The sequence below is a fragment of the Neovison vison genome, chromosome 10 (genome assembly GCF_020171115.1).
Source record: "Neovison vison isolate M4711 chromosome 10, ASM_NN_V1, whole genome shotgun sequence".
Taxonomy (NCBI): Eukaryota; Metazoa; Chordata; class Mammalia; order Carnivora; family Mustelidae; genus Neogale; species Neogale vison.
The window spans coordinates 34,184,226-34,211,278 of record NC_058100.1 but is presented as its reverse complement, the minus strand read 5'-3'; the positions used below and the strand labels follow the sequence as shown (position 1 = coordinate 34,211,278).

At 41.4% G+C, this 27,053-nt stretch overlaps 1 protein-coding gene and 1 long non-coding RNA gene across 3 annotated transcripts; one reads left to right on the top strand and one right to left on the bottom strand.

Moving 5' to 3' along the window:
• Positions 1–1,045: 1,045 nt before the first annotated feature.
• FMO2 (flavin containing dimethylaniline monoxygenase 2) lies at positions 1,046–26,173 on the bottom strand. Of its 2 annotated transcripts, none has more exons than XM_044266952.1 (9): positions 26,105–26,173; positions 25,683–25,820; positions 15,130–15,318; positions 11,669–11,831; positions 9,044–9,186; positions 8,512–8,711; positions 5,562–5,917; positions 3,075–3,147; positions 1,046–1,537 (listed from the first exon to the last, which is right to left on the bottom strand). In XM_044266952.1, exons 2-9 carry the CDS (start codon positions 25,812–25,814, stop codon positions 1,174–1,176), a joined length of 1,620 nt encoding a protein of 539 aa, XP_044122887.1. In that variant the 5' UTR covers positions 25,815–25,820; positions 26,105–26,173; the 3' UTR covers positions 1,046–1,173. The 2 variants fall into 2 exon arrangements, with proteins under 2 accessions (XP_044122887.1, XP_044122888.1); XM_044266953.1 differs by having other exon boundaries at positions 25,683–25,853; positions 26,105–26,149.
• Positions 9,758–11,658, top strand: LOC122918484. Its single transcript, XR_006386616.1, has 3 exons — positions 9,758–9,792; positions 10,703–10,942; positions 11,571–11,658. It is a non-coding gene; the product is annotated as an uncharacterized LOC122918484 (long non-coding RNA).
• Positions 26,174–27,053: the final 880 nt, after the last annotated feature.

The window sequence follows — 27,053 nt, the reverse complement described above, 5'->3', positions numbered from 1 at the left end:
ATTGTAAATGCCTTCACATGCTTCTTAAATCTAGCCAGACTATAAACCAAATATTATGAAAAAAATTAATTGATCATATTTGCAAGAAGAGTGCTGTTATCTATGTTAAGTTCCTCCAGAAGCAATATATATGTGATTATAAATAAAATAAACTGTTAATAAGTAATTAATCAGCAATAGGGGTTTTGTAAATAAGTATATTCTGGGGAAAGGTTATGATCCACAGTCCCAGAATCAAGCAAAACTGGGTTCTAGTCCCGGCTCCACGATAGGACCGGCTGTGTGGTCTTGGGCATGTTACCCAACTGCTCTGAGCCTTGGTTCATCATCTGTAAAATGGGTAGAGCAGCTGCATCCACATCAAAGAACTATTGTGAGATTTAAAGGATGCTAGTACACGCGGTGTACCCTGAGCACAATGCCTGATCTGTTAAGTACTAAATGTGTCTAACTGTTACTGCAGTTTTATTTTTATTTTTACAATGGTGCTTCTGTCAAAATGTAAGAAATGTGCCTACTGGCTTTACTTTCTTTCTTTTTTCTTTTTCTTGCCGTGTCCCAAGATTCATTGTCTGCGTACAACACCCAGGGCTCCATGCAGCGTGTGCCCTCCTTAATACCGGTAAGACCCTTAATATCCTGAATATCTGGTCATCGCTGACGCTTTCTGACTCTAGCCGCTCCTTTTCGCCTCCGGATTTTTGAGCGATGCCCTCCTGAGCAAATGGACCATGACCTGACACCTGCGAACTCTGTTACCAGATAGAGTCTGGGTAAGAGACTATCGGGAACATTCGTGCAGGAGTTTAAATATTTACCCACCGTTGAAATTTTCCAATGTTTTCAGCCATGGGGCTTGCTTTTCCTTCTGTGAAGTCCTATTTTTTCCACACAAGCACCTTCTCTGGGGCCTGGCAGCACTGTTTATCCAGTGCCATTTAAGTGTCCTTTTGGAGAGTCTCATGAACTCGAGGGAAGGGTAGAGTAGCAAAGAAATTTTATGACACCATTTTGGTGTTCTCCATGGACTGGATTCTGCTAATTCTTTACAACCGCCTCTCTCTGTCCTCTCAACTCTGAAATACAGAACCCATTAGATTTCCCATTTTTGCTTTTAGTCTTTTTTTTTTTTTCTTTTTAAATAGGAACTGGCTGACAGTAAAGTCAAAAGCTTTATGCTGACAGATTAGAACCACTGAAGCTGAAAACAAAGGCCACGCCAAGAGCAAGAAGCCCCAGGATTTTCAACAGGAAGGAAACCGGGAAATCCCGAGAAGCTTTTACTGCCCGGGTCTTCAAAGGCTTCAGTATCCGTTGTTTCTGGGTGAGGATGGCCCTCTTGGCTCCCTGCCACGGCCCCGGCCCAGTGAGGCGGTACTGGTAGGAGTTGCAGGGTCCAAAATAGAGCTTCGCAGCCAGGCTGGGGTCTTTCAGCAGGAGAGACAGGATGTCTGGCTTCGCACCTATCTCTGCGGCGAGCTCGTCCAAGTAGTCGATGTAATTGGTCTGCAGCGTCTGGCTCTGGCTCTTTCCAAACCTTAAAGAAAAAAGTAAAAAATGGCAGATTCACAAAATGTTCTAAGTCCCAGAAGAACAGGAGGTGTTTGACAGCGCTTGGAGGAATGACGGGCTGAGGGAGTAAAGGAGGTTCGAACGACTCCGGTGGAAGGTTCGAACGCATCCCGTCTGGAGGCCCGTCTCAGATTGAGAGTAGCTGTAAAATCGAGAGCAGGTCATGGGAGTCTGAGGAACGGGGCGAGGTTTGTAACCGAGATCACTACTGGATGTTTAGTAGCGGCTTCAGTTCTCCGGCAATACTCATTAGTCAGGGTGGCTGCAAAGATTCGTGCGCTGCCACGTATGAACCCTGCTCAGTGTCCTGCACAGAGGAGACGCTTAATATCTGCACGTTAAATGATTAAAGTAGTTGGCGCTCTGGCTGGCATAAAACAGGTTCTCAGTAGATGTTAGATTAATTAGAGTCTGACCATGAGACAACCCGTGATGTCAGGCCTCCGAGTCTACTCTCCAAGGTGCTTGGTCACCGGTGGACCCCATTTAACCTGTCAGAGCATCCATCTACTTTGGCTTCTCACCGACTCCTTCTGATTTACTTTGATAGGATGTCCCCCAGCTAACTGATTTTCAGAGACACACATGGCCACTGTTACTACTGCTGCTCTCTCCACAGAATCTAACACGGGCATCATACAAAGTCCAGGAAAAATGCCCTGATTTGGTAAAATTTCTATCTTTATGTAGTTGGTCCTACTTTTTTATTTTTTTAAGATTTTATTTATTTATTTGAAAGAGAAGATGAGAGAGAGCAGAAGCACGGGGAAAGGGAGGAAAAGGGAGAAGCAGACTCCCCACTGAGCAGGGAGCCTGAGGCAGGGATCATGACCTGAGCCAAAGGCCGATGCTTAACTGACTAAGCCACTCAGGTGCCCCATGGAGTGGGCTCTTAAACTAGTATTACCTGGGGAGGGGCACCTGGGTGGCTCAGTGGGTTAGGGCCTCTGCCTTTGGCTCAGGTCACGATCCCAGGGTCCTGGGATCCAGCCCTGCATCAGGTTCTCTGCTCAGCGGGGAGCCTGCTTCCCCCTCTCTCCCTGCCTGCCTCTCTGTCTGCCTGTGACCTCTCTGTCAAATAAATAAATAAATAAATCTTAAAAAAAAAAAAAAAGAATCACCTGGGGAGAAAATAAAAATACAAATTTCCAGATTCATCCTGAGGTTCCAATTCAGTTAGTCTGGGTTGGGACCCAGGGATTTGCATTTTTTTTTTAAATATTTTATTTATTTATTTGACAGACAGAGATCACAAGTAGGCAGAGAAGCAGGCAGACAGAGAGGAAGGGAAGCAGGCCCCCCGCTGAGCAGAGAGCCCAATGTGGGACTCGATCCCAGGACCCTGAGATCATGACCCGAGCCGAAGGCAGCGGCCCAACCCACTGAGCCACCCAGGCGCCCCGGGATTTGCATTTTTAAGAAACAGGTAGGTGGTTCTTGTGGGTAGTTAGGTCACCCTGAGAAACATTGCTTTATGTAAGGAATTAAAAAAAAATTCTTACAGATCGATTCTTTTTTCATTCCTCTGGATAATGTCCGCCATCATAGTCCTCTCTGAGGGCAAGGTACACAAACCTAGAAATAAAGGACTGGTTTGAGGGGTGGGTTTGATTCAGTATCATTGCTTTTTCTAGTAGTTGGTTCCTACCATTAAGCTTGGCCATTTACGCATCGTACGACAATCAAGGCAGCTTGGTGTGGCTGAACTTCAGGGTGGGATGAGTTCTGTGTGGTCTGCCCTTAGGGGAGCCCAGGGTACAGTGAGACCTCTGAGGTGGGGTGGATAAGGGAAGAGGCTGGAGAAGGAAGGTGAGCCTGAAGAGCCAGAAATCATGCCCGGTGGGTTGAGCTCTATTTTAAGGGTGATGGGAAGCCATGGAAGGGTTTTCTGTAGGTGGTGACAAGATCGGATTTTCCTTTTAGAAAGATCCTTCTAGCTGGTGAAGTTTGGGAAATGGGCTCTAGGAAAGTGAGTTTAAAGGTAGCAAGACCAGTTGAGAGGCTGTTGCAGTAAACCTGGTGGGAGTAAAGTCAAGCAGTGGGGGCAGAGAAGGTAGATCGGTGTAGGAGTTATCACTGTGTGCTTGTGATTCCATCCCTGTCCATGGGTGTTCTCGGACCCGGCGAAATGGTCAGTTTCCCCTGGATGTATGAGTCAGCAGACATACCAGAGTCAATGCGTCCAAAACCGAGCCTCACTGAGCTCTCCTGGTCAGACTCGTATCTTCCTCCACATGTCCTCTCTTTATTCCTGGTTCTGCTGTCCACCCAGTTCCCATGGCCAAGATCTGCAAGTCATCTGTGATTCCACTCTCTCTCTCTCTCTGATTTTCTACATTCAGCCAATCATCATGTCCTGTGGATTTTATCCCCGTTTCTCACATTTCTATCGTCTTCTCCACTTTGTCTTTCTGCCAGGCTCAGCTGCGTCATGGTTCAGCAGACTTGCAGTGGCCTTCTCACTGGTCTCAAAGACCCCATTCTTTTCTCATTTTAAACCTGTCTTCCACACCAGGGCTGAAATAATCTATTGAAAATGTAAGTCTGGTAATGTTTATTCCTTGATTATAACCTTTCATTGGGTTCTCTGGCTGAAGAGCTTTCTAAAATGGAGATTTTAGGTCCTCAGATCAGACTTAATCAGGGTCCCTAAGGATCCAGATGATTTTTATGTATGGCCAGATTTAGAAAGAACTGATCTACATTTTATATTGTAAGCCTTTTAGCATATGTTACAAGGCTTCTGTGTCCTGGCCCTTCTCCTGAAAGATTATTGTTTTTTTAAAATTTTTTATAAACATATAATGTATTTTTATCCCCAGGGGTACAGGTCTGTGAATTGCCAGGTTTACACACTTCACAGCACTCACCATAGCACGTACCCTCCTCAATGTCCATAACCCCACCCCCATCCCCCAACCCCCCTTGCCCCAGCAACCCTAAGTTTGTTTCGTGAGATTAAGAGTCACTTATGGTTTGTCTCCCTCCCAATCTCATCTTGTTTCATTTATTCTTCTCCTACCCACTTAACCCCCCATGTTGCATCTCCACTTCCTCATATCAGGGAGATCCTATGATAGTTGTCTCTGAAAGATTTTTCTTTAAAAATCTCTCATCCCTCTCTGCCTCGTATGTTATGTTCTGAGAATGTCAAATAGCTTGTAATTCTCCATATCCATCATGCCTCTATGCTTTGGCTCAAGAGATTCTCTCTTCTGCACCTGAGAAACTCGGTCATCTAGCAGGTTTTTCTTGACCACATGCCCTCATTTATCCCAACATACTGCAAAGCACCCTTTTCCTTCTTTCTATGCACTCCATGCATCCCTCTACCAAAGCATTTATCTTGGTATGTGGAAATGATCTGTTCGTATTGCTGTCTGTCCCACCAGACTCCAGCACAAGGCTAGGTATTCAATGAGTTTTGGTTGAGCTCACTTGAACCCTGGGGTCAGGGAGATAATGGCCTCCTGAGGAATGCAAAGTGCTATGCAGATCCTTAGACCAACCCTTTCAATAACCTTATAACTTTGTAAGGATCTGTGAGGTTCAGCTTCTTAACATATTGAGAGTTAATTTGGAGTTAATGTAGAGGGGTCTCTAGATTTGCACATATTCAGAGGAAATTATAAACATCGTATAGGTGAAGTCAGGAGTCAGAGATCCTTTCTTTCTCAACTATTCTTTCATGATTTTAGGAAAGGATAAGATGTATTTAGCTTTATGAAAATTGAAATTCTCTGAACTTTCTAATATTTTAAAGGGATGATTACAGTTCTTTATTATTATTTTTACTATTATTATTGTTATTATTTTATCTCTATATTTGTTATTTTGCAAATTCTCCACTAACTTTTTAGGACATTAATCTCATGAGAGTTGCCTAAGTTTGGGCAACTTCTTCCTGGCAGCCTCCTTATCTAAACCTGTTATTGAGCAAACTCCATCAGAGATAAAACCCTCAGCCCCTCACTTTCCCCCTTGCATACCTTTGAAAACCCTGGTTGCCCAACGAGCTTGAAGTTCAACAGTTGGGAAAATGGAACCTAGGGGTTGGATGAGACCAATGCATGCCAGAGTTGACTTCTCCAGGTGAGGAGGGAACATGTATTTATACAGTGAGACCATCTTATCCTCTACTTTCACAAGTGAATCTTCAAGGAATGGAAAAGAGAAAGTATATCCTGTTGCAAAGACAATGACATCAATCTTCTCCTCCACTGTTCCATCTTCAAAGATGGCAGAAGTTTCTGTGAGCTCTTTCACTGTTGGTTTCACCTTGATGGCTCCGTAGAGTATACGACTTGGAAGATCATCATTTAGGACAGGTTCTTTCATAAGATATCTGAAACACGAAGAAGAAAACACTTAGAAGGAACATTTAATGATGGTGGGTGAGTCTTGAAACTCTCTTGATATTTTATGGAGTTGGCTCTTCAAATAAAGAGATTTCTCAACTATCCATAAAACTTTCTACCTTGACTGGTTGATCTACCTCAAACCTTACTATCTGACTTGATTCTCATTCACAAATCTCTCCCCTCGATAAAGAGAAAACATGTAAGTCGTGTGAGCAAAAGACATTTCAAAAAAGGAGGCATCCCCAAGGGCTTAAACAAAATACCATGGCTATGGTCATTCCAGTCATTGTTACCCCTTCGACGTTTCCACTGTTGTTTTAATTATCTTGCTGTTCTACTTAATCTCCATCTGATCATAAGTAAGAAAGGAAAATTTTGTTAAATCCCCATTAGTTTTGAAACTTTTATTAAGGGATCAGCATAAAACCAATGTATGAAATTAAGTTTGGGATATTTTTTGATCCCAAATATCCATGGAGTCTCTGCATGTGATAGCATGTGTGATAGAGCAAAGTTTGGTTGTATTTCTGGAATTCCCCTTTTCATAGATTTGAGAACCACTTTTTTAAAAAATAAGACAATACGGGGCACCTGGGTGGCTCAGTGGGTTAAAGCCTCTGCCTTCGGCACAGGTCATGATCCCGAGGTCCTGGGATCCAGCCCCGCATTGGGCTCTCTGCTCAGCAGGGAGCCTGTTTTCTCCTCTCTCTCTGCCTGCCTCTCTGCCTGCTTGTGATCTCTATCTATCAAATAAATAAATAAAATCTTAAAAAAAAGAATAAGACAATACATGCTACATGTATCAGATCTCAGAACTGAGCAGTCACATGGTATTTGTTGAAAGATTCCAAAGTTCTTCTGTTTTTGTATTTTTTTTAAGGGAAGGAGCCTGTTATCGACTAAAGAAAAATAAACATTCATACTGTTTTCTTGTGTTTATAAGATCAGTGATATATAACTTTGAGCTCTGTAGAGATTTATTTCTTGGCAAAGAGATAGTGAGTATGTTCTCAAGAGCTGCCCATGGGAAGAGCCCTTATGGTGTACAGAATTAGCAAAGCATGAGGTATCACATGGAGAATTTGGGACACATTTCCCACCACACCCCTCTGAAAGGAAGGCTTCAATCTCTTCAAGCAGCTTTTGCTAATGTTGGACAGCTTTGGGAACTAGGAAATTCTTCCCATGATCCTAGTTCTGCTTTCTAGAGCAGCTCATAATATTTTTTTCTTTTTTAAATTTATTTTTTTATTCATGTATAATTAATATATAGTGTTATATTAGTTTCAGATGTACAATATAATGATTCAAGAGTTCTATATATTTCTCGGTGCTCCTCAAGATAAATGTACTCCTAATTCCTTTTGTCTATTACCTCCAGCCCCCCACTCATCTCCTCTCTGGCAACTGCCAGTTTGTTCTCTGTATTCAATAGTCTGGTTTTTTGTTTGTTTGTTTCTTTTGTGTCTTAAGTTCCACACAGGAGTCAAATTGTATGGTATATTTCTTTCTCTGACTGACTTATTTCACCTAACCTTGTACCCTCTTGTTGGGTACAAGGTCCATTCATGTTGTTGCAAATGGCAAGGTTTCATTCTTTTTGTGACTGAGTAATCTAATTAAAAATGGGCAGAAGACCTGAATAGATGTTTTTCCAAAGAAGACTTCTAGATCACCAACAGACACATGAAAAGATGCTTAGCATCACTCATCATCAGAGAAAGACAAAACCACAATGAGATATCACTTCATATGCCAGAATGGCTAAAACAAAAAACATAAGACATAACAATTATTAATGTGGTTGTGGAGAAGAAGAAACCCTAAATGCACTGTTGGTGGGAATGCAAATTGGTGTAGCCACTGTGGGAAACAGTGGAGGTTACTCAAAAAGTTAAAAATAGAATTATATGGAAAAAAAAAACCTTAAAAAAAAAAAGAAAAAAGTGTGCCTGGGTGACTCAGTGGGTTAAAGCCTCTGCCTTCAGCTCAGGTCATGATCTCAGGGTCTTGGAATCAAGCCCCTCGTCACGTTGGGCTCTCTGCTCATCGGGGAGCCTGCTTCCTCCTCTCTCTCTCTGCCTGTCTCTCTGCCTACTTGTGATCTCTGTCTGTCAAATAAGTAAATAAAATCTTTAAAAAAGAACTTAAAAAAATAGAGTTATATGACCCATTAGTTCTGCTATTGGGTATTTACCCAAAGAAAATGAAAACACTAATTTGAAAAGACATGTGCACTCCCATGTTCATTGCAGCATTATTTACAATAGCCAAAGTATGGAAGCAACCTAACTGTCCATGGATAGACCAATGGATACAAAAGATGGGGTGTTATATACACAATGGCATATTACTCAGCCATAAAAATTTCCTAATATTTCTACTTCAACTTCTTAAGTATTTACTTTTTAAAAGGTATACAGAACAAATTTGGAATTCAAATTCCAGGATGGCGATGATACTCTTACTGTTAAGTTGTGATTTGAAATACCACATTAGCAACTGGGCTCTTATAAAGAGGCACTCTGACAACCTTGCTTACCAGTGAGTATACCATAAAAAAGCAAAATAACTCTACTTGTTTTGAGGCTCAAGGCCATAATTTTCATGGTTGAACCACTGATTCATCTGCTGTTCCATCATCCATTTTCGAATCATTTGTGGCAGGACATTTCGGAGCATGGACCTAAACCGGGTGTGGAACACCATGTCCCAGGGGTAGCCATCTTCAGAGATCCGACCCATGACCCAGGAGCCATGTCTGGTGCTGACGAATACCTGTTAAGCAGAAAGGAATGCTGCTTAAGTCAGGGCATTGTCCCTTTTGGAAAGGATCTACTGTGTAGACAATATATCCCATGTATGGCTCAGAGCAGTAAGACACGTGCTCTGGGTTAGCATGGCTGGTTAGTGGCAGGACTAGGAGGTAAACCTTGGCTTCCTGACTTCAAGATTTTTTATGATACCACACTGTAGTAACTAACCAAACAACCGACCGACCGACCAACCAATTAACGAGTAATGGAACCTTGGTTATGTGGTGGGGATATTGCAATATGCCCTTCTCCTTTCTCTCCTCCATGGTACACGATGAATAGAGAACATCGTACCTGAGCAGCCTTCTTACTCAGCTCAACGGCAATGTCCGAGGCTGAGTTTCCTAGTCCAATCACCAGGATCCGTTTCCCTTCAAGTCCCCCTGGGTGCTTGTATTGGTGGCTATGGAAATACTGGCCTTTGAACCTCTCAATACCTTCAAGGGGAATAAGAGAGAAGTCCTTGAGTTATGTCCATTTCAATAAAAGTGCACTGTCAGATTTTCTTTTCTGGAGTCAATCATTTGCTTGGCCTCCTCACCCCTTAGGGAGGTTACAGTTAATATCACATAGCACATGTATTCTTTTAAATGTTTTTGAACATGTTATGAAATGCTATTATGGTACTTGTGTAATAATTAGAATAATATTTATCATTCTCATTTTGCAAAAGCAAACAAAAAGTAAAATAAACTAAAAACCAGGCACATAGAAAGTGAAGGATGTTTCCACATTGCAGGATAAGTCGGTAACTTACTGGATAAGCCATTTTGAAGACAAGACTGTCTGTAGATTTCCCAGAAAAATGTGACTTTGTTAAATATTTATCTTTTATGGTGGGGTTTTTTTTTTTTAAGAGATTTTATTTATTTGACAGAGAGAGATCACAAGTAGGCAGAGAGGCAAGCAGAGAGAGAAAGAGGAGGAAGCAGGCTACCTGCCGAGCAGAGAGCCCGATGTGGGACTCCATCCCAGAACCCTGAGATCATGACCTGAGTGGAAGGCAGAGGCTTAACCCACTGAGCCACCCAGGTGCCCCTATGGTAGGTTTCTTTTTTTTTTTTTTTTTTTTTAATTTGACGGATAGATCACAAGTAGGCAGAGAGGGGAAGGGAAGCAGGCTCCCTGCTGAGCAGAGAGCCCGATGTGGGGCTCGATCCCAGAACCCTGGGACCACGACCTGAGCCGAAAGCAGAGGCTTTAACCCACTGAGCCACCCAGGTGCCCCCCTATGGTAGGTTTCTTGAAAGAACCTTTGGATTATTAGTTCTCATAGTGGGGTCCTTTGACCAGCATTATTAGCTGGAACCTGGGCACTTGTTGGAAATGCCAAATCTACTGAGTTGGAAATGCCGGAGATGGGGCCTCCCAAGTTGTTTTTAAAAGCCCTTCAGGTGATTCTTCTTTGAGAATCAGTACTTTCGGGTAGAAGAGCTCACACCTGGCTGCACACCTTTTTTAAAAGGGCTGTTTATCTGAGAGAGAGCACAAGTGGGTGTGGAACTTGGGGGACGGGCAGAGGGAGAGGGAGCGAGATTCTCAGTTAGGCTCTGCACTAAGCGTGGCGCCCCAGCAGGGAGCTGGGGGTGGGGAGGGGGTTGGTTCAGTCTCACGACCTGAGCTGAAACCAAGAGTCCGAGGCTTAACCAACCGTCTTCCAGCTGCCCCTTGCCTGGTTGCATATTAAAATCACTTGAGTAACTCTTTAACTGCTTTAGGCCTACACTCTACTAACTGAACACTGGAGGGCATAAGGATGTTAGAGGGTCCACAGGTGGTTTGAATGTGAGACCTGGACTGTGAACCACTGTATTAGCTGTTGTCCTGAGGGCCTGCAGGGGGAAGCACACTTTCTGAGGGAAGGGCCTGGGAGGTGCCGGGTCAGACGGCTGCAGGGTTCCCTTGTCTGTACTCTTCCCCGTCACTCTCTGTGCGCCCATCACTGTCCCGTAGGAGAACTTATTTCCATGGAACCTCCTCAATAACCTGTCTGAAGGCATGGCTCTGAGGAAAATTCTCCAAGGACATGGAAAAGTCAGTGTTTGGCGGGATAGATAAAGGCCGAGGTACATGGTGATAAGGGCCTCTTCAACAGAGAAGCGATTTAGGTGACAATGCTCTGAAATTCTGGGGAAGATTCAGTGACTTTGGAGGAAGTTACTGAAGTCCCTGTGTCATGAAGACGGAAAGATGGTATGTGGAGACTTTTATCCTTCTAGCTCTATCCAGATCTTAATATTATGCCCAGTTGCAGTAGCTAATTCTGCCTGTCAGTCCAACCTCCATATAAAATTCCTGGACACTGTAGGGTTGCAAAATTTCTCACCTCAAAATGTGTCTCCTTGGCATGTGGGTAATGTTAGGCGAACAATTTTTAAGAAACAGAAGGCTTAGAAAAACCTCTAACTTTCCCCCCTAATTGCCTACAAAAACTTAGATAGAGGTCCTGCCCCAGGAAGGGGGCTGTCACCCTGGATAATTACCATATAATAGGAACTGGGCGAGGTAGACGGGGAGGAACGCAGCAGTCTGTTTGTTGAAATTCCTCTCTGTGTCCCACCGTTTCTGAGTGGTTCAGCAAACACTAGTTTACCAAACACTTACCCTTTTTCATCTCCCTGTGAATTGTCATCTTTCCCTTTGTGGTCCCCAACCCCGATGTCCTTCTCTTTAGCTCCAAATGGCACATGAATAGCAGCCGCCCGACTGCCTGTGGGCCTCATATTCTTATGGACTCTCTGCATGCATAATTACATTTTATTTTTTCCTACTAATCTGTTTCATGTCATTTCATTTTTCCTATTAATCTGTTTCATGTTAGCCCTTAGACTAAGCCCAAAGAATGTTGGAAGGTAAGAGAAAATCTTTCCTCCTCAACAACCCCCACCCTGAAAAGCTGGGAGTCCTCGCGGGCCTCACCTGGAAACGATTCCAGCGGCATGTGAGGGAGGATGTGGTGGCCGCTGCAAACCATAACTGCGTCAAAGACAGCGCTTTGCTTCTTGCTGTTGCACTCGGTGACGACCTCCCATTGGCCCGAGGATGAGAAATCCGGGTGTTTTTTCACACTGAGGACAGTTGTCTTGAACGAACACAGAGAAGCCATCATTGAACATTACTCTGGCATAACAGGGGCCTCGCTGAGTTTCCTGGGAGTGGGAATGGGTGGAGTGCACTGTATGACTTGATGTAGGTTCCGTTTAAATCCTGTTCAAGCCACTTAAGACAAAGACTGCTAAGTGTCCCCTTCTCATTCTTCTTTGGCTGGGAGCTACCAAGGCTATGGTACTTTGTACAAGGCTCAGCCATGGGAGCCAGTCTGTTAAGGACTGAGAAAGGAATTGAGAGAGAGAGACAGAAGAAACACAAAGTCTGGGCAAGATCTGGAACACATGCCCATGATTCAAATGTCACATGGTCAGCATTTATTAAGAATCTTTTATGTGTCCGCCTCTGCGAAGCCTCTGTGTTAGAGAAGATATTTCAGGCAAAGCGCTTTGCATCGTGTCTGGCATCCTGTGAATGGTAGTCGTTCACATTATGTTTTTCAAACAGAGTACATCATGTTAGCAATATAGTTCATGATCTCATTTGGATGAAATAATTTATGCTTATCAATTTTTTTTAATGTAGCTCACACTGTCTGGAAGTCTATAAAATTTTTAGAAGTATCCATAAAGGTGTTACATCTTCTTAAAATTTAATTTAATGTTTTCAGTGTTCCAAGATTCGTTGTTTATGCACCAGTGCTCCATGCAATACGTGCCCTCCTTAAGACATCTTTGATGTGTAACAAACAACGTCAAGTGGAAGTAAAGTTTTTCTCACTGCCAGAATAATGGCATGCTTCTCTTGGTTATGAGTATTTGAGTCCCATGTACATGCTTTTCAAATGTTCAGATGTTTAAAAAATGCTGGGTTGGCAATTTTTGAAGGTGTTTCAATTGAAAAAATACATGGAGATTATTAGCATAAAACTTGCAAGGGACTATAAAATGTCCAGGCATTTTTGGCTGAGATTAAAGATATCAGATTTGCAGTTTAGGGTAATAGATTAGTTAAAGTACTGTGAATTACTGCTATTCAAAATTTGCTTTGAGAACCAACCAAATTCAACAGAGCCTTTTACAGTCTAACATCTTGTGGCTTATACCAACTCAGAGACCAATAATGGAAATGAGTGTCCCTAGCCCCTCTCTAAGCTCCAGGAAACACAAGAGCAGTAATATAATAAATAAGAAAAATAGTTCTCTTGCAACTTTAACCTGATCTTTCAAAGAGCAGATAATAAAAAGTACATATCATAAGAGGGCAATATATCTGTTAAATAAATTAATAGTCATATGGACAAAGACCTTTAAAAGCTTCCGGCATAAAAAAAAATCTGTTATTCGTAGGATGGCTCCACCAGGAAATGAGTAATAGTTTTCTAATGTAGTACATTAGATACATTTTAATGGCATTTACAAATATAGATTTCCACCGCAATCAGCTATTATAAATTAATATAATACAAACCTGGAACAAAACTGAAATTACTGAGGAAATGAGAAGTGTCACAAAGAAATTAGTTCACTGATAGACCTAAATGTGAGACAGAAATCCATCAAAATCCTAGAGGAGAACACAGGCAGAGGCAAGGGAAACAAAAGCAAAAATGAACTATTAGGACTTCATCAGGATAAAAAGCTTTTGTACAACAAAGGAAACAATCAACAAAACTAAAAGGCAACCAATAGAATAAGAGAAGATATTTGCAAATGACAATCAGATAAAGAGCTAGTATTTAACATCTATAAAAAACTTAATGAAACTCAACAGCAAAAACCAAAAACCCCAGTCAAGAAATGACTTTCTGAACAGACATTTCTCCAAGAAGAAAGGCAAATGGTTAACAGACACATGAAAAAATGCTCAACATCACTCAGCATCAGGTAAATAAAAATCAAAACCACAGTGATCAGAATGGCTCACAGGGGTCAGAATGGCTAAAATTAACAACTCAGGAAACAATAGCTGTTGGCAAGGATGTGGAGAAAGGGGAACCCTCCTCCACCGTCGGTGGGAATGCAAGCTGGTGCAGCCACTCTGGAAAACAGCATGGAGATTCCTCAAAAAGTTGAAAATAGAGCTACCCTACGACCCAGCAATCGCACTACTGGGTGTTTACCTAAAGGATACAAAAATAGTAATCTGAAGGGCCACATGTACCCCAATGTTTATAACAGCAATGTCCACAATAGGCGAACTATGGGAAGATCCCATATGTCCATCAACAGATGAATGGATAAAGAAGACGAAGTTATGTGTTTACAACGGAATATTAGTCAGCCATAAAAAAGAATGAAATCTTGCCATTTGCAGTGATGTGGATGGAACTAGAGGGTATTATGCTAAGTGAAATTAATCAGTCAGAGAAAGACAATTATCATATGATTGCATTCATATGTGGAATTTAAGAAACAAAGCAGATGAATATCAAGGAAGGGAAGGAAAAATAAAATAAGATAAAACAGAGAGGGAGGCAAACCATAAGAGACTCTTAACCATAGGGAACAGACTGGGGTTTGCTTGAGGGGAGGGGGTGGAGGCATGGAGTAAGTGGGTGATGGGCATTAAGGAGGACACATGATGTAATGGACACTGGGTGTTTATGCAACTGATGAATGACTAATTTCTGTCCCTGAACTAAACTGAATTTAGATTAAAAAAAGAAAATAAAAAAATTAGCTCACTAACATTTATCCAGAGAGAGAATTTTATTTACTAAGCATAGTTACTAGTGTTCGAAGTGTAGGTTATTGATAAAAATTCAGCATGTTTAGTGAGAATATTGTTTTCTTCTTGTTGATTCTTTGTTTTTGAGGGAACAGAGGAAAGCTAGTATGCAAAATGATCCAGCCGTCCTTATGTTGCTAGAGAATGCACCCTGCCACTCCCCCGAATACCAAAAATAGTTTCTACAGGCTTATGAAATGAATGGGGAACTGTGAGCTCATTTAGTACATTTTTTTTCTTAGAAATTCAATTTCTAAAGAGAAGATCAGAAAATGAAATAGTAGTTTGATTTTTCCTGCTATTCTTTCAAGGGAAACGAGGCTAGGAACCCATAGTGGTTATAGACATTAGCTTAACTGCAGTTTCATTTTCCATATCATTAGTCAAGCCCTTAGTATTAACAGGTGATTTTCCTCTTCTGCTAAAGTGTGTGTTATCTATAATATCACTACCTTTTAGGTCTTCTATTCTGCTCTTCCAGCAAAAAATTGGATTGGAATACTTTGTTTTCTTCACAATTTCTTTCATTACCAGAGTAACTTCTTTGTTTACATGTGAGCTGAACCCATGTAGAGAAAACCATTCCCCCCAAAATACAATACCTGGAACTGAATATATTTTAGAAGATCAAACTTTCTGGCAAAAATCCTGAAGTATTCCAGGAGCTTAGAATGGTGCAGGAAGTTTGGAAAGTCTTCAGGCATTGGAAAGTCACTGAAACAGGACATTTCTTTGCTCGTGTTGGTGATGACAGATTGATAGATACTTGCTCGGCCGTCTTCAACATTTTCCTGAAGAATCAAATAAAAAGAGTGATAATCATGTTGCATTTAAAATAATCCCTTGGTGTTTCACACTTCTTCCAAACCTAACTCTTGGGAGATGTGATCCTCTTTGATTGTCGTAGCCTGATGGCCGAGTCTGGGTGATGAGGTTTCGTACATGTGCTCCATCATCCCATGTCCCAGGGGGGCCTAGCTGGGGCCCTCCAGTGTCGCTCGCTGGTGGGATTATTACCGCTGGTGGGACTGAGAGTGGGGACGATCCTTCTTTTGCCACGTTGCAGGGTATTAATATCCTCGTCTCTATGTACTTAATGCCAGCCATTGGGCAATTAGGCCCATTCTGAAAATTCCCCTGGGGAGGCTACACCCACCTTCCTTTAGGAACCAATAAACTCTGGGATACTGGTCAGAAAACCTAAGGGAGAATTTCAATTAAAATGAATACTTCTGGGATGCCTGGGTGGCTCAGTTGGTTAAGCAGCTGCCTTCGGCTCAGGTGATGATCCCAGCGTCCTGGGATCAAGTCCCACATCGGGCTCCTTGCTCGGCAGGGAGCCTGCTTCTCCCTCTGTCTCTGCCTGCCATTCTGTCTGCCTGTGCTCATTCTCTCTCCCTCTTTCTGACAAATAAATAAAATCTTTAAAGAAAAAAAATGAATACTTCTGGGGGCAGGTAGTTTTCGCATGTTAACTTGAATGCATCATCTTCATTTTGTGCTTTATGCAAATCAACCGTCCTCAAGTGATAAAAGTGAATAACATTAGTACCAATCAAATCTTAAACTTGAATGTAAATGTTGGTGAGTACGCTTTGATAAAATCGGAGGTAGCTCATAGTATGGTTGAGTTTATAATTTCCTCTAAGCACTGTGCATACAGATAATATTCTTTGTGTTTAATTATATAAGAGCCAAATATGGTGATTCAATGTCTCTGAAATCAGCAGGTTCTCAAAGAGGCTTGCATAAGAACATTTAAATAACGCCACCTGAGAAGTCCTCAATAAATGCTTCTGGGCAATTTGAGGCTAGTGTTTGAATATTAAAATGCCAGAATTTATTCATCCAGAGTTCAGGGTTGTTGTATCCTTTTGTATGCGAGGGAAACCACTTCATATTCTAACGCAAACTCCCTTAGCATTCAAACACTTACACAGTTCACACCATACCAGAAAACTCTCATCACCTAGGAAGCTGGCGGACCCTAATCTCAAAGACTTAATGACTAAACTGTGGAATCTCACCTCTTTTATCAGCAAAGATTTTATGTGCATTTGGCCTTGCTGTGTCCTAAGTTCAGGATTATTAGTACCAAGATGAGTTACCAAAGCTAAAACAATGTTTGTGTTCAGATTATGTCATTTAAGAGCAGTGTGTAGAGGACTTGCTAAATCAGTTTTTGTTTATAAGGATTCTCCTGAAATCTCAGCAATGGTATCATCCGAGCCTCGATTCTGGACTGGTAAAGTTAAATGTGTTTTTCCTGTTCGTGTTCAGAAAGGCATTTGGCTCCTGGCCTATGGTAGGCGTGAATGAACGAATGGACGAATGAATGAACGAGAAAGAGAGAGAGAAGGAATGAGTAGGAGAGGAGCTGCAAATTGCACAATACTAAAGTCATACTGATACGTAAACTATTTCTGGATGTTTCCACACGGTGGAACACAATGTCCTTGGTAAGACTAAGTGTCGAACTTTCCTATCCAACCAAAGTCTCAAACTTGGAAATGTAGTTGACCCTCAAACAACATGGGTTTGAACTGCGTGGGTCCACTTACACTTGGGTGTTTGACAGTACAGTACTTAGGATTTTCTGATAATGTTTCTTTTCTTTAGCTTGCTGTAGTGTAAGAATATGGTCTATAATACACGTAACGTACAAGGGGTATGTTAATCAACTATTGATGTTGTTGGTTAGGGCTTCTGGTCATCAGTGGGCTATTAGTAGTTATGTTCTGGGGGAGACAAAAGTTCTATGTAGATTTTCATCAGTGGCCCCAACTCCCATGATGTTCAAGGATCAACTATATTTCATGAGGCAAAGAAATACCAATTTTTTCCTCAAGACCAGATAACTTTATACGTAGTACAGAGTAGAGTTAAACTTGAGAGTCCTGGAGTCTGACAGGGGTTCATATCCTGATTCTACCACCTTGAATGGCTTTATAGCCATGGGCAAGTCCCTTAAGGCAATTTCCTCAGTTTCTCTGTAAAATGAGGTTCACTAATAATTACGACATTGCACAATTGTCATCAGGCTGAGATTAGATAAAGTGCTTAGCACAAAGCCTGACTTTATATAAGAGCCCAACACATGTTTGCCTCTGTTGCTACGATTATAGGTCATGAGGGTTAATCTTACTAAACCAGTCACAGATTTGAATTAGCTACACTAAGATTGTTGTACTATAGCCGGCATGATAGTTTTTTCAGGCACCAGTAAAATGGCTTTGGAATGTGGTTGGTTCCTCTGTCAGGTCAATTTTAAGGGCACTTGGAGTGATGCAAACAGTTCTGATGTCCGAGCTCTATAGTAATTTCAGGGTCTGGGCAAGACTCCCCTCTGGGAGTTGTATTGGTGTCATTTGTCAATAATTGATGATGACATCACAATTTTTTCCCCTGAAGATCATGTAATAATCTTTATTGTGGTCGATTGGCATACAGCTGTTAAAAAACACTTTATTTCTGTATGTACTTCTTCCTATGTTGGCCGAAGCAGATGTCTATGTGTTTAGATAAATCTGGGTAAAAATGGGGTCTGGTGAGGTTTTACAAAAGGAGAATGATTCTTATTAATAAACAAATACATATCAATCATCTCTCCTGTCCAGACCCTGAGCTTGGAGTTAGGGACAAGAATAAAAACAGGACACGCAGTTTCTATCTTTAGGGAGCTTATTACTACATTGAATGAAAATGCATCTGGACTTTTAGGATGGAAAGATGGAGACAGAATGAGATGACAAGCCCCAAACAGGAAGACACAGCTTTCAAAACAGATAAATGTAACTCATAGACGTAATTAAAAATATAAGCAGGGCCGGGGTGTCTGGGTGCTCAGTGTCTGACTTTTTTTTTTTCTTTTCTTCTTCTTTTTTTTAAGTGTCTGACTCTTGATTTCAGCTTAGGTCTTGATCTCAGGGTCTTGAGTTCAAGCCCTGCATTGGGCTCCATACCCAGCGTGGAGCTGATTTAAAAAAAAAGATGATTAAGGGGCGCCTGGGTGGCTCAGTGGGTTAAATCCTCTGCCTTCGGCTCAGGTCATGATCTCAGGGTCCTGGGATGGAGCCCCGCATCGGGCTCTCTGCTCCTTGGAGAGTCTGCTTCCTCCTCTCTCTCTGTCTGCCTCTCTGCCTACTTGTAGTCTCTGTCTGTCAAATAAATAAATAAAATCTTAAAAAAAATGATTAAAAATATGTGTGTGTGTGTGTGTGTGTATGTAAAACCCAAAAATGATATTTAAGCACAAATACTGATAGTATGAATTTTCTAGTGGACAGAATATATTACAATTTATCTGTCTAAAATAAATGGTCACATGATAAATATTCTCTTAATATGGAATTTTCTGAATGTCAGAAGACTATATAGCAAAATCAAATTACCTTGGTGAGCAGTGATTTAGAATTTACGACCTTTTGATCAAAGGTTGGACTGAAGTTTACCTTTGACTCTGTAAAAATAAGAAGGTTGTAAAGGCTAATCTAAGTTTAAGGAAGATTATAAGGGTAATATTTAATCTGCTAGAGGGAGCAAGCTTATATAGTGAAAACAGATTAACTTATTACAAATGTGAATTACAAAAACTTACAGATTCGTCATTTTCATTGTGAAGCACTGTGATGTTGACCTCTACCGATCAATATTTTGTTCCCATGCTGGTGACTCTAAGCAGTAGGAAATAACACAATTGTATTTCTTTACAAATATTCTGTCTTTCCAGATTTTCCCTCTTTCAGGTGGACCTTATATCTATCTGCTCCGTTGCTTGAAATGAGTAAGACTGAAATTATTTTTATGTTGTTGTGCTACTGTTTGGGACAAAAACTGTGGTTCCAAAATGCCATTCAGTGCACTAGTTGTCGTCTAAGGATTCAGGGGATCTTTGCAAAAATATAAAATCCAAGTAGGTCTGGTTTGGGCCCAGCCATCTGTATTTTAGAAGGGCTCCGCTACTGATTCTTAGGCACTGAACACGGGAACCATCGTGTTTATTAGACCGTCACTGTGTTCTACTCTCTCTCCACTAGTCTGGTGTCTCTCTAGATCTCTGGCTTTGATCACCCATGGTGACCCCCAGTTAAACTTCCTGACCCCAGTATTGCCCACTTTCTGTACCACCTTCAGGGTAAAGCGTATACTCCTTGACATGGGACACACATTTCTCATGAAAAGACCCTGGCTGTCTTCTCTTCTCTTCTCTAGCCTCATCAGTCCTGTGTCCTTCAGTCTAGCTATATGGTGTGACTTTATCTTCTCTAAGCATGTCAGCTTTCTCAAGATTCTGTATTTTTGCACATGCCACTCTCTCTGCCTAGAACACTCTTTCTCCTAATTCTCACGCCTGATCCCTGCTTCTGGTCAAGACAAACGAAAGCATTACACCCTGTGGGCAGCTTGCCCTGTTCTGCACTGCTGAGTTTCCACGCTGCCCGTAACACTTGTAAAACTGCAGTGTGATGCGGGTTCTCTTGAGTATCTCTACCCTGCCGGGACATCTGGAGACCGCAGTGACTTCTGTGCACTTTCGGGACTGTGAAACTTAGTGACGGGAAGCCTCACTAGAATGCAGGTGTGAAATTTTGGCCCCAACACTTCTGGTCAGTCGCAGACCCGGCAGGAAGCGATGGGCTTGACCTCGCACACGGATGCTGCTCTACTCTTCCATCGGGAGGAAGAGACACTTTCCTCATCCCCTTGGGCAACAGCTCAGCCAATGAGAAGCCACCATACCTTGAACTCCTGGCTTATTTCAAAGGACTTTCAGTTCAGAACAGTCTTCCCAACTTACCCCTTTTCTCCTTAAAAAAAAAAGTCCATTTGCTTTGTTCTCTGGACTTGCCTATGGTTTTGCCACAGCCAGATTGCAATTCTCTTTTATTCCCCAGCAAACCCATTTTTTGCTGGTAAAATAATTGGCAATTTTTATTTTTAAGGTAAACAGAACCTAGTATATGCTGGGGATATTGTACAAAATCATTTAATATGTTGAAAGCATGAAAGAACATGTAATGCTAACCAGAAACATTTTTTTGTCACTGCAGATAGGACTTAATGATACTAAAATGGACATTCAGTAGCATAGTGGGAATAAGTAAATGTTTTGGTAGTAGGATGCTATAGACCTTTTTCTGTTCTATTACACACAAACATTACTTTTAAAAAAATATATGGCAAGTTAACTAGTGTACATCTTAAGCTTCTGGTGAACAGGCTTAGTTAAGGACCATGGCTAGTATTTGATATTTCATTGCTTGGAGAGTTACAGATATCTAACATGTTAAATTTGGCTCTATTAAATGAGCAGCAAGGTACAAAAACTTAAGTTCTACTGTACGCTGAATTTGCTGTGTTTGATTCTGGGGATAAATTAACGTGGGGAAATCCCCGACAGTACAACAAGGGAAAGGCGGTCATTTCTTATGGAGAGCAAATGGCTGTTTGTTCCCAAACCGTGAAGAGGAGCAGAGTTTGACACCCTGGAGTATGTCCGTTTGACATGGGGATTATTTTAAACTGATTATTTTTAAGAAACAGCAGGCAGAGGGGAAGCTCTGAAAACCAAGCAGAAGTTACCCTTCTGTAAGAGATACTTACATGTAGAAGGGAAATCTCTGCTCATAAGGGTGTTTCCCTCCAGGTACCAGGGTGAAGGGCATGAGTCAATCTCTAGGAACTCTTCCCCTCCCCTCCCAGGGGTAAGTAGCCTTTATTGTTGTAGAGAAGTGTGAGGTTCACAGAAAAGGCAGACCATCCCGGCCAAGTGAAGCATAAGTCACAGAGGGCAACTGTTAGAGCAACCGATTATAAATTCTTTGAGGGCAGTGATTGGTCCAATTCATTTCCCATTGTCTGAAGCAATGCCAAACACCTCTTTTGTTCTGAAAAATATATATATTATAAAAATAAATTGGTTTGGAATATTGGATCTTGTGGGAGTCACATTTTAAGAGAGAAAGTAAAATTTCAGGTTTAATCTAGAGGAAAGAAACCAAGATGGAGAGATATTTAGAGACTATTATATGAAGAGTAATTAAAATAATTGAATATATGTAGCTGGGAAAAGATATATTTATATCCAAATGTAAAAAACAATGTATATGGGTAATTTTCCTGTGAACACAGGTATCAGGAACAATGAAAGAGGCAGAGAAGGTTAGTGGCTAAAGGAAGGTCATGTTTTCCTCTCTTAACACCTCAGTAAGATGATCAACTATGCAGGCTCAGGAATCTTATAGACCTTCATTTTTGTGCTTTTTCCACACCTTTGTCCCTCTGGACAGGTTGTTCATTCCGAATCTCAGCTTCCTCTTCATAGGTCCATGAGGATAATCATTATTCATACTGAAACCTGGAAGGTTTCAGGGAAGCTCCCCTCCCCCCCATCCCCCAAACATGCCACTTGGGCATGTGGATTATTTTGATCTGAAAGCACTTGAGACCCTATGGGCTCAAGAGAAATTTTGTACTCCCTTAACCACACAGAAGAATCTAAATTGGGGGTATTTTCCAGAATAAGTGTTATTAGCAGAGAATATTTTACCCGAGTGACCCATCTGAACCGTAGGTCAAGTATCTTACTGCCAAGCATCTACTGTTCTGGTGGTCCTGTGAAGTGTATTTCTTTCCTCTGAAGTCCCAGAACCACACCCCCTTCTCTTTAGTTCAGAACGACATCCATTTCTCATTTTGCCTGGCTTTGGAATTTACAGGGTAATGTGGGTTTTCTGTGTGTGTGATGCCTAAATGTGATTTTCTCCTGCTAATTTGTCTTATGTCAATTGACTCAGCCCAGTTGGAAGGACTTTTGAGGGGGCTGGAATTATTGCTGTCCAACACTACTTTTTAGGGGTATTGTGAAAAAAAAAATGAGGATGCATGGCAAGTACTTTTTCATTGCTGGAAAAATGCTAAAAATATGTTAATTACCCACTCTCCCCATGTTCCAAAACTGCCACAAGGGGCCGCTGGAGAGCCTTTTGGAAGAATTCAGCAGTCTGAGTTGGGCATGGGGCAAGTTTCCTTAAATTTTGTTGTAGCTGACGTCAGCGCTAAATATGTTCAGTGGCCTTAGAAGGATTGTGTGTAAATATAGAATATTTACTTATTTTCAGAACTGATTCTGGATGGTAGAGGAGTGAAGAGGCAAAAAGTTTCCCCAGGGGACTGGGCCTGGTGGCTCCCAGCATCCTTTTTCGTTCCTTCTCCCTTTGGCAACCCAGGCTGCTGGTAACAAGACCTGCCCGTGGCTCCCCTGGCCACTTGTGAGATCTTGCATCCTGTATGTTTCACGCTGCTGGGAGATTTCTTGTCTTGTCTGAGCTGAGAAAATTGTTTGTTTTTTTTTTAACTAGATATAGTTTTAGGAGATTCAAAATGTGACATTGTTACGGGTTTCAGGAAATTACATACTTAAGCATTTTATATCTAATAAAATTTAATTAATTCACACTGTAATCTAACTTTCCTTTTTTAACCCATAGGAAGGTATCTTTAATTCTGAAACATTAGACACTGGGAACTGGGAATAGGATAAGAGGAAAAATATTTTGGGGCAGAAAGAAATCTTCCTGGAATTCATCAAGTCATATATTTGACAGATCATTCAAAATAGCTCTCACCTGTTCCGTTGCCAAATTGATGATAATAAAGAACGGGACACTTGGCTTTTTGATATTAAGTCCCAAATCAGGTACTAAAACAGTGACAAATTTATTATTAAATATTAATTTGTTATAACTTCACATTTCTTCCTTAGGTTAAAAAAAATCTACCTGGGTGAAAAAAAATACCAGTGGAATCTGTATGTGAACCTAGAGTGAACAACAATAAAAAATACATCTTCAGTTAAGGCAGGAATAACCACTTTATCATATCACCCTCTCAGGAAAAGCTAGAGTGTTTCTAATGAGCAGTTGTTAGTGTGCGAGGAATGTATTCTAGCTGTTTTTCCAGTTTCCTCTCTGCAAGTTCCATGTCTTGTATAAGGACCAGCATCTCCATCCCTAGCTCTGATTGTGTTTGCATAGTTGAATGAATAGATTTTTTTTTATTCAGTATTTGTGCAATTTGTTTGCCAAACTTGTCTCATCCTAGGATTCCTTTGGGTCTCCTGTTAAAAATAGGTTCCTCTCCTCAAAAGATTTTGATTCAGTAAGTCCAGTCTGGTGTTAAGTATCTCTATTTATTTAATTAATCTGTTTGGTGTGCAGTATCTTTAAAAAACTCTATGGGTGTGTATTATAGTCATAGACATTTGAGAAACGTGAGGTTATAAAATCTGTTTTGGCTTAAAATTCAGTTCAGAGTGGCAAAAAGCCCATGTGCTAGATGCCATGCCTTCCCCCTAACTGGTTGGCTTCTAGGCAGACCCTCTGGATGGTGTCTTCTGATACCAGCATCTGCTTTTAGCATATTTTTTTTTTAAAGATTTTATTTATTTATTTGACAGAGAGAAATCACAAGTAGATGGAGAGGCAGGCAGAGAGAGAGAGGGGAAGCAGGCTCCCTGCTGAGCAGAGAGCCCGATGCGGGACTCGATCCCAGGACCCTGAGATCATGACCTGAGCCGAAGGCAGCGGCTTAACCCACTGAGCCACCCAGGCGCCCCTGCTTTTAGCATATTAAACCTTTTGCTGCTGCTTCTTCTTCTTCTTCTTTTAAGATTTTATTTACTTATGACAGAGATAGTGAGAGAGGGAACACAAGCACAGGGGAGCTGGAGAGGGAGAAGCTGGAGAGGGAGAAGCGGGCTCTCCCTCCCTGCTCAGCAGGGAGCCCGATGTGGGATTTGATCCCAGGATGCTGGGATCATGATCTGAGCCAAAGCAGACGCTTAAGGACCGAGCCATCCAGGTGCCCCTAAACCTTTTGCTTTGGTGTAGATTGTTCTCACCTGTTCGATCCTTCATTTAGATGTACCTGATATACGCTCCTAAAGTTATTGCTCTGGAGTGCTGAGCTGGAACTTTTCTTTAAACTCTTTGAGCAAAAATGCAAGTTGGGCATGGTTGTAAGGAGAGGGTTAGCGGTTTAGAAGTCATACACACCTGAGTCTGAATACTGAATACCAGTTCTTCTAAGCTGTGGAACCACGATCAAGTTACTTAACTTCCCTCAGTTTCTGTTTGCTTAGTCTATAAAGTATAAATATAGTTATCGTAACTAACATTTATTGCACTCTAAGTTTTTTACATGACTTATCTCCCTTAATCTTCAAAACAGCGCGTGAAATAATTACACTGTTCTATGACTATCCCAGTTACAGTTACACTTAGAAAACTGACACAGGCTTGTAAATAAGTTGGCCCAAGATCTCACACTTAGGAGGTGGCAGGCTTGTCCTTAAACTCAAAAGACCGTAGGAAAGAAAAACTATGAGTCTATACAGCTGTCTATCTATATATCTTTCTGATTTTTATCTAAAATCGGATGAATGGACAGCATTATCAATTTTTAGGTTTGGCTAATAGAATGAATTGAATGAATATAGTTAATAGTATCTTTTTATTTTACTTTATTTTTCTTAATGATTTATTTATCTGAGAGAGAGAGGCGCACACAAGCAGGAGGGGCAGAAGGAGTGGGAAGCTCAGGCAGACCCCACACTGCCTGTGGAGCCCGACAACGAGGCCCATCTCACAACCCTGAGATAAAAAACCTGAGCTGAAACAGAGTTGGACGCTTAACCGACTGTGCCCCCAAGGCACGATAATGTCTTTAAAGAGTTTCCTGGCAGTCACCCTTGAGGGTCATCAATTAAGCTAAGCAAACAGTGTCTGCTTGTCAGATAAAGACAGTCGTTGGTAACAAGAGACACTCTCTGAAAAAGCATCTGCTCAGTGATTGGAATACTGTGGCATCTTGAAAAGAGTCCCTGACACTCCTGTTTCATGGGATGTTCCCCAATATTAGTATGTGGCTTTGAGAATCACAAGAATGTGGGCTGCAAGACAGTTGCAGGTTCCATAAGGAAAGGTCCTCTGCATGCCTGGCTGGGTCAGGACCATGATCTGGGCGAGATGACAGCCCATTTCTGTAGTTCCTGTGTGGCTGCATGAAATAAGTCTGATCAAAGTTGCTTAGGAAATCCCCAGTAAGGCCCATCTATCAGCACAGTCTGTTCGGGAAACAGGAAGGTTTCACTTACTTTGAACCTCCACAGCCCTCCAATATCTTCAGTCCGCTCAAAGCAAGTGGGCTCCAGCCCCTCGTCCACACAGCACTTCAGAGAGACCAGGCCACTGACCCCAGCTCCAATCACGGCCACCTTCTTCGCCATGGTCTTCTGTTAAGGAGTGGATCAATCAATATTGCTTCGCTGGGACAAGAGGGTAAGAAAGCCCTCACGGTGTGGTCAGTAATTAGCTTGAAACTGTAGCAGTAAGTATAATAAATAGCAATAACTTAATAAATCACCTCACTAGTCAGGTCACAATTCGCTGCAGACTTTGTTTATGATGTCTTGGTTTAGTATTTAAAACCAACCCATTTAATAATGCCAAACCATTTAATAACAGCCATAGGAGCCAAATCTCATTACAGTCTTTGGAGTGCTGAGCTTTCCCTTACCTTTCTTTTGCCTTTTGGTGCTGTCCCTTCTACAGGATAGTTTTCTCTGTTGGGTGTGGGCTCAGAGGCAGTCAGAGTGCTTTAAAAAAATGTTGGGGGAGGCCCTGAAAAATGGGAGGAGCTTCCTGCTCCTTCAGCGTTTTGCAAACTAAAACTCCTCAGCCTTCTGAGATTAAGAGTTCTGAGATTAAGCAAGAGGCTTATGTTCTGAGGTCCAGGGTAATGGTCTTTACAGTGACACCATCATACACTTACACATATATGCATAGTATAAAAAACCTTTTAATAATGGAGGTGACCAATGTTCATCAACCAAGCTGCAAATATGAATAAATATACAAAGAAGTAATTTGATTTTTCACTTTTTAGTATATCAATATCTTTATATCTATAGCAACACTTTAAAGGTTCGTGAATTCTGTTTAGTTGATGGATTAGTTATCTGTCTAAAAAATATTCATTACTCTGAGTTAGGCACCATTTTTGGCATATGACTGTACCCAGATGAGTGAAACAGATTATGTTCCTGGTCTCCTAGAATTTACATTCCTACTCTGGCCTGGCTGTCTTAAACTTGACAACATCTGGATCTATGCATGCCACCGTCAATGTTCCTAGATTGCTTACCCTGCCCAGACCTGTATCTCATCTTGGTGTTTCTGCTTGTGTGTGTACTGGTTGAGATGAATGTCTTGGACTGCCAAGATCTTCCTGTCCATTGACCTCTATTTGACTTGATATAGAAATGACTTATTTTTCATAATTAAAACTTCTTTCTATTTTGGATAATTTCCTTTTGCTTATAATCTCAGTTATTAACACTGACATTAATTAAGATGCCTAAATCAAGGAGATGGAAAACCTTTGTGTACCTTGGATATTGTCTAAATGAGAGATAACGGATTTTGTTCTTCAACAAGACCAGTAGATCTAAGAACGCTGAGATATT

Bases quoted from the DNA above. Each gene is read 5' to 3' on its own strand.
- FMO2 (XM_044266952.1), bottom strand. From the start codon at position 25,814: ATGGCGAAGAAGGTGGCCGTGATTGGAGCTGGGGTCAGTGGCCTGGTC. The intron at 11,832-15,129 runs GTATTGTATTTT...TGTTCGTTCAAG, and splicing joins TAAAATATATTCAGTTCCAG to ACAACTGTCCTCAGTGTGAA. The intron at 8,712-9,043 runs GTACGATGTTCT...TCTGCTTAACAG, and splicing joins TGAGTAAGAAGGCTGCTCAG to GTATTCGTCAGCACCAGACA.